Source organism: Tigriopus californicus, chromosome 5 (genome assembly GCF_007210705.1).
Source record: "Tigriopus californicus strain San Diego chromosome 5, Tcal_SD_v2.1, whole genome shotgun sequence".
NCBI classification, from domain to species: Eukaryota; Metazoa; Arthropoda; class Copepoda; order Harpacticoida; family Harpacticidae; genus Tigriopus; species Tigriopus californicus.
The window spans coordinates 14,290,161-14,296,811 of NC_081444.1; the positions used below are offsets into that span (position 1 = coordinate 14,290,161).

General features: G+C 43.1%; 1 protein-coding gene across 2 annotated transcripts in view; it reads left to right on the top strand.

The window, feature by feature from the left end:
- Positions 1-5,250, top strand: part of LOC131881385 (uncharacterized) — a 38,666-nt gene extending 33,416 nt beyond the window's left edge. Inside the window, exon 7 of one of the 2 annotated variants that reach the window (XM_059228229.1) lies at positions 2,911-5,248. In XM_059228229.1, the coding sequence (XP_059084212.1) occupies positions 2,911-3,688 (778 nt within the window). In that variant the 3' untranslated portion in view covers positions 3,689-5,248. Of the gene's footprint in view, positions 1-2,910 lie in introns of both variants that reach the window. The other variant, XM_059228230.1, reaches the window with a different exon arrangement.
- Positions 5,251-6,651: the final 1,401 nt, after the last annotated feature.

The window sequence follows — 6,651 nt, forward strand, 5'->3', positions numbered from 1 at the left end:
GACCATTACACAAAAGCTGGCGTGCTCTAGAGTAAAACCGGTCAAAAAGGTCGGTTTGGCTAAGTTCAAATTCAAAGATGAACATTGGCCGTTGATTATATAAAGGTTAGGGGAGCTTGATCTCATTTCAATGCTGAAAAATGAATCTTTTATTGATGTAGCCTTATATAAAATTATTCTAGTTTTTGAGGACGTCTGTTCCACTCTAATAATCTCTGAATGGGTTGCGTAAGGTGGGGCAGAGTCTAAAATTCCGAAGTATAGGAAGCATTTGCTTAAAAGGAGTTGCAAATTAGCAAAAAGGCTCCAGAGCACTTTGAATCCGGTAGTTGTGGTTAGCCTTCAAAGAAAGTTGGATTTAATCCAAGGTAGAATTAAGGCCTCCATTGAGACAGATCAGTTGAACAAGGAAAGTAGAGTTGTTCAAGAGGTGAGTTCGAATCCGAAGGCGTTTTTCTCTTGTGCAAACTCTGAGAGAAAAATGAAACACTCTGTTGGGCCTTTTGAGGTTGATGGGGAAGCCATTAGCAATGTAGAGACTATGTCTAACATGCTTGGAGATCAGTTCTCCAGTATGTTTTCAACCCCACTGAGTTCGGAAGTAACAGCTGATTGCTCTGAAGATGAGTCTGTTGAGATTGACAAGGTCAATCAAGTTGAGCGTTTAGATGATCTTGTAGTCACAGATCAAGATGCTTTAGAGGCCATAAGGGACTTGAGGCTTTCCAGCTCTCCTGGTCCTGATGGTGTGACATCTCAGTTTCTGATGAGATGCTCACTGGTTCTCGCTCCTGTTTTCTCGTACTTGATGCGCTGCATCTTGGATCAGGGCAAGTTTCCATCTTCACTAAAGTTAGCTCATGTTGTTCCAATTTTTAAAGGGGGAGATAAGTCGCTCCCCAGTAATTACAGGCCGATTTCTCTCACTTCGAATATTGCGAAGGTGTTTGAGAAGATCATGAAGTTCAAACTTGTTGAATTTCTTGATATTCATGAAGTCCTTCCTCCTAGCCAGCATGGGTTCCGAGCACATTTTAGCACGGTTACCCAACTGATTGAACATATTGAGCGGGTTATTGAGGGACTAGAGAGTCATGAATCAGTTGATGTAGTTTATCTCGACTTTGCCAAGGCCTTTGACAAGGTAGATCATGGGCTTTTAGTTAACAGGCTCCATGAAATTGGGATCCAAGGCAGGGTTCTCAATTGGTTAAAAAGTTTCATTTCTGGTAGGAAGCAATTGGTTAAGGTTGAGGGATCCCTTAGTGACATACATGATGTCAAGTCAGGTGTTCCCCAGGGTTCGATCTTAGGGCCCCTCTTGTTTATAATATTCGTTGCCCCGCTTCAAAAGCTTAGTATCACTGCCAGTCTCTCTTCTTATGCTGACGATACAAAGTTAGTTTCTGGTAGGAATGGCCAAGATTCCAGTAGCCTTGCAAAGGACTTAAATCGAATCTACTCTTGGGTAACTGAGAGTAATATGGCCCTGAACGGAATGAAATTCCGCTCAATGACATTTGGGTCAACTCCTTTAAATACTCCACTCGTAGATAATGGAGGTAAAGATATTGAGCAGGTCTCATCTATGAAAGATCTAGGTGTAGTCCTCCAAAATAATGGAAAGTTCGATGAGCATATCCAGCTGAAGGTGGGTAAGGCTTTTCAAATGTGTGGTTGGATATATCGCACGTTTAAGTCCAGAGATAGCATCACGATGCTAACTCTGTACAAGTCGATTGTCCAGCCACATCTTGAATACGCCTCACCCATTTGGGCTCCAATGAGTTCAGCAGGTTTGCAAAAGGTCGAGCAAGTCCAAAGATGTTTCACTAGGAACATCACAGGAATGAGAGAGCTCTCGTATTGGGAAAGGTTAGAACGGTTGGGATTGTACAGTACTCAGAGAAGGTACGAAAGGTATCTGATATTGTACGTTTTCAAAAGTATCCATGAGCTTTGTCCCAACCCAGGGTTTAGGGTCAATTCTAGTGACCGTAGAGGCTTAATGTGCGTTTTGAGAGCACCTTCAAGTCTTCGAGAATCCAGGCTAGTTCGAACAATGAAGTCCACATCTCTTCTTTCTCGGGCTCCTTCATTGTTTAATTTGCTTCCCTCTGATATTCGTAGGGAATACGTAGGCCTTGTTGATCCGGTAGCATCTTTCAAGTCAGACTTGGACAAATGTTTAGATAGCATTCCAGATCAACCCTACATTCAAGGATTAGCTCGGTCTGCCAACTCAAATTCGTTGGTAGACCAAATAGCATATAAAAATTGAAAGGTAATAAATAGACGAATTATAATCTTTCATTTTAATAGTACTGGGGATTACATTCCCTGTAGCGGTTAGAAAATCCTGTGAAAAACCAAACCAAAAAAAAAAAAAGTTTACCACATAACTTTGAACATGTCTCGTGTGTACCCTAAGCATAGGTTTGGGCTCAAACTTGGCTGAGTTCATCAATTCAACAAGACCTTGTGGTCGTATCAAGTGCTTATTTGGAATAAGATGAGCGGTTTAGGAGATAGGATATTTTTGATTCCGTTTGCAGTCCATGTCTCTAGAAGTCCGTGAGCTAAGCCACTAGCGATAGAAACGTAAAAAAATACCCATAAAACATAGTTCTAAGTGCCATTAATATTGGTGGCGTAATTGAATGCCATTGGTGGGACCATTTTTCTCCTCAGGTCCTCTTCTCCAGTGTAAAAGTGCTTATTTGGTACGAAAGTGACTAATATCATGACCAACTCAGCATATTTCTCCAAGGTCCCAATTTTGCCCGTGCGAGACCCCAAACCAGACAATCCCATTTTTCACCCATGACCTTGGGTGGGCGTAAATCCGATCCAATTTGTTCCCATCATTGAGGTCAAGCCAGGGTTGACTTAACTTGTTTTTGCTTTCAGATATGGGCTTTCGAATTGTTTGTTCTCGGCGACGTACCATAAGATTATTCAAACCTGCCAATGCGTGCCGTTCTTCCACACGCTGGCTTATGATGATTATCCGGCCATTTGTGCGGGTACGAGCTTATTGTGCATGAACTCGATCCTAATGGATATTGGCTCGCACACCCACGCTGAGGATAGCCAAGGCGTGTCTCGGCCTTGCTACTCCTCGTGTCAAGATCAAACCAACAAAATGGCCGTCACCACGTCCGTGTTCCCCAATCAGAACACGTTCACCCTGGGTCCGGAATTCTGCATCCTCTACCAAAAACTGTTGTCCACTTGTCGTACCAAGAAGAACGTGACTTTGGAAGAGCGATACCCGAACATTTGCAGCCTGGTTTTCCGCAACGAAAGCCGTTTGTGCGTGAAAGGCCAGGCCTCGTGGTATATGGACGGCCAGAATCCGGCGGACGGAGATGAGTACGTCTTGGAGACCCAACAGACCACCTTACTGAAGGATCAGGCCCTTATGAGTGCCATGTATGCGTATGCCCGAGAGAATCTGGCTTTAGTCAACGTGTACATCAAGGACCCGGCTGTGACCCAAATCAAGCGGGATCAGCGGATCCCCGTGATCTGGTTCATTGCCAATGTGGGTGGCATCCTGGGTCTGACCATGGGCTGCAGTTTGGTGACGGTGTTCGAGATCCTCCATCACATGTTCCTGATCTTCTTCCGAACTGGCAGGAAGTCCCTTAAGCGAGTGAACCAGTCTCTGCTCAAGCCTCGATGAGAAGCGTTGGTAGAGAGGTTGGAAAGGGTGCACTTACTTCTTTCCGATCAAGAAATCAGATGCCGACATGCTAGACAAGGGTTGTGAATTGAGAGATTAGCTAGCTGAGCAGAATGTACAGTACGTATTTGGACAAAACAGATGCACGTTCATTCCTGAAGAAAAAGGAAAATAAGCTTGGCTTGTTTCATGCTTACCTTTGAAATATGAATCGTGCATGCATGAAGATGGCTTCTCCTAGCAATAAATGAGACAGTTCAATAGTTTTATGGAACTGTTCTTCAAGAATTTACCTTTTCAGAGATCGTAATCCTGTTTTTATCGGTTTGAATTACCTTATGTTAATGAGTGACAATCCTGATTTACATTTCAAATCCCTTAGCTGGTTTTCCAGTGAGTCAACTTCCATAGTCTAATAATCAACGACTGAAGTCTGTCGAGAGTGTTGCCAAACGGGCAGAAAAACTGGTTGAAGTGTTGATTTTCCTTCAACACTGACCGCCTCTTTGCTTTCCTGTTGATCAAGCCCCATTTGGCTTATTGCAAATGGCATATAAGTTGCAGTGCGTCAACAAGAGTAAAAGCTGATAAAAAACTGAAGAAAATGAAATAAAATCGGCCCACAGCCAACCGATACCGTCGTCTCAAATGACAGAATAAGGCAAGAAAGGTGGCACAACGAAGAATTAATCAAATGGGACAATCCCGTGTTCTCGGTGGAAATCAACTTTTTTACGATTTCCAGAGGAAAGAAGTCGATGGGGAACAAGAGTTTGCCAAAGACTGGCGGACATCTTGGTCCACAAAACAGCTGGTAACCCTTTCACACACGTCACTGACCATCTAAATCACATCTTCCGTGGTAAGGAGGTTCATGGCGGAGATTCTGTAGAAGTTGACCACGTGGTCATCAATTCTACCAACGAAGGCAGACCTGACCACTTAAACTGATCCGAATTTCCAGACCTAAGGACTCCATCGACCTTGGGATCGACTCCAGAAAATCAAAAAAGCATTTTATTATTACGGAGGGAGCATACTCAAGCATAGTGCGTATATACAAAGATATTCCGTTCCACGTTACAAAATGCCGATTATGGGTCCCCGCGACGCAATTGCGGCAAGTTTACGTTTTCTCAGTGAATATTTTTCCTCTGAGTCGTTTTTGAAGGCTCAAGGGTGTCGTCCTGGCATCAATTTTTGAAAGGATCTATCAAGCAAAATATATGTACAGTATATTGCCATTTTGCACACTCAATATCCGGTTGCTTGTAGGACAACAAAAATCATCAATTCTAGCCAAATCATTGTTGTTCTGCAACTTCCTTCCAGATGTTACAATCTTGTGTCTCGCAGTCTCGATCCCCAATTTATTGTGGATACTTAGCCTCCCAGACATGACTTTAAGAGGGCAATCAAAAGTGGAATGTTCGCTTCTAGATTGCCGGGCAACCTCGAAAATAGCTCTCTATTGCGTCCTCCTATCCAATGACAAATTCGGTCACCGTCGCCCTAGCCTCCTCGCAATTTCGACCCTTTGAATTGGGAGCCGATAGGACATCCCTTTGGGGTATTAGTCTAAGTTCCACCATGTGTCGGGAACGATCGAGAGCACACTTACTAACGACCAGATTTAGAAATCCAGCCGAAGACATTTGGTGGTGCACTTTCACAGACTAGTCTGTTTCTCTTAGGTTGCTTACGCCATGACCTTGAATTGGCGAGACAGGGGTAATAAAGACTCTTTATCAACCCTTTAGGGATGAAGCCTCTCTCGTTAGGTCAAGGGCGATGCTTATTGGCAATTTCAGGTGCCAATCCTTCGTTGCGATCAGATCGCCGTTTTTCTGGCCGTGTCTAGGAAAGGCTCAACCATTCATCTCTTTTTTGTCGCACCGCATCGTCCATTTGCAACGCAGTCCAAGCTAGGAGTCCGTGGAAAAGTGAAATAAAATGAAGACTGCTGGAACTCAAGAATTGCTTCAGGGTATTTGTGTTGCCCTTTGGCCAAGGTGAAATAGTCTGTGATGTAGACAATGGAATTGACTACGAGCGAATTAAAAGACTCTTGATTTGGCGAGGGTGAACATATTTTGATTTGAATGTGCCAAAGCATTGCTACCAGATGGCGGCACAAGATGGAGAAATTTGGAGTTAGAGCCGAAATAACTTGGGACTCTCTTCAACAAAATCCATGAGCATTGAGCAAAATTTCAGGACCGAGTGTTCCCCCCTCCAGTTTATAAATAATGAGCTCACTTAAGTCTATAGACACAAACACGCGATTTCAAAGTTGTGCTGAACCAACATTTGATATAGGTAAGTTTTTTTAATATTGTAATGCTGAATGCAAGTGATTAGTTGTGATCATACACTTACTTTTCGAGGTAGCGGCATTCAGGGGCGAAGTTTTGACGGTCGATAAAAGGCCCATGAGGGAAAGTTTGAGTGACCAGGCGCGATATTGCGTATCTAAAAAGAGAATGAACGCTGGCATTTTCCTGGAGATGGAGGCTTTGATAGAGTAACTGTATAATCCAAGGTTGTCGGATGCCTTTGTCGAATGATTATGGAGTATGTGAGATTGGTTTTTGAAGGTTTTCCTTCAGAGCTGAGGGTTGCATGAAAAGGGTTTGTTTAAAGCAGAATTCTTCAGTTTATCAAGATCATAAATCTTCTCACCATTTCAGTTTCCAAACATCACAACATCACTCCATCACTCTTACATTTTTGGGCTGAACGATGAAGTAATAAAACACTTTGTTCTGGTTTGAAAATCATCTAGTGTACATTCACAATTAGAACTCTCCTTTGTTCAACTATGTATGTTTCGTCAAGGAGACGTTACATATGGGGAGAGGACACCGCTAGAGTTAGGCCACTCACACTTGTTATCAGAGCATCTTTGGAGAAGGCTTCAAAGAAACAAGTACCAGGCTAATCGTAAATTAGCAGTCCAAAAC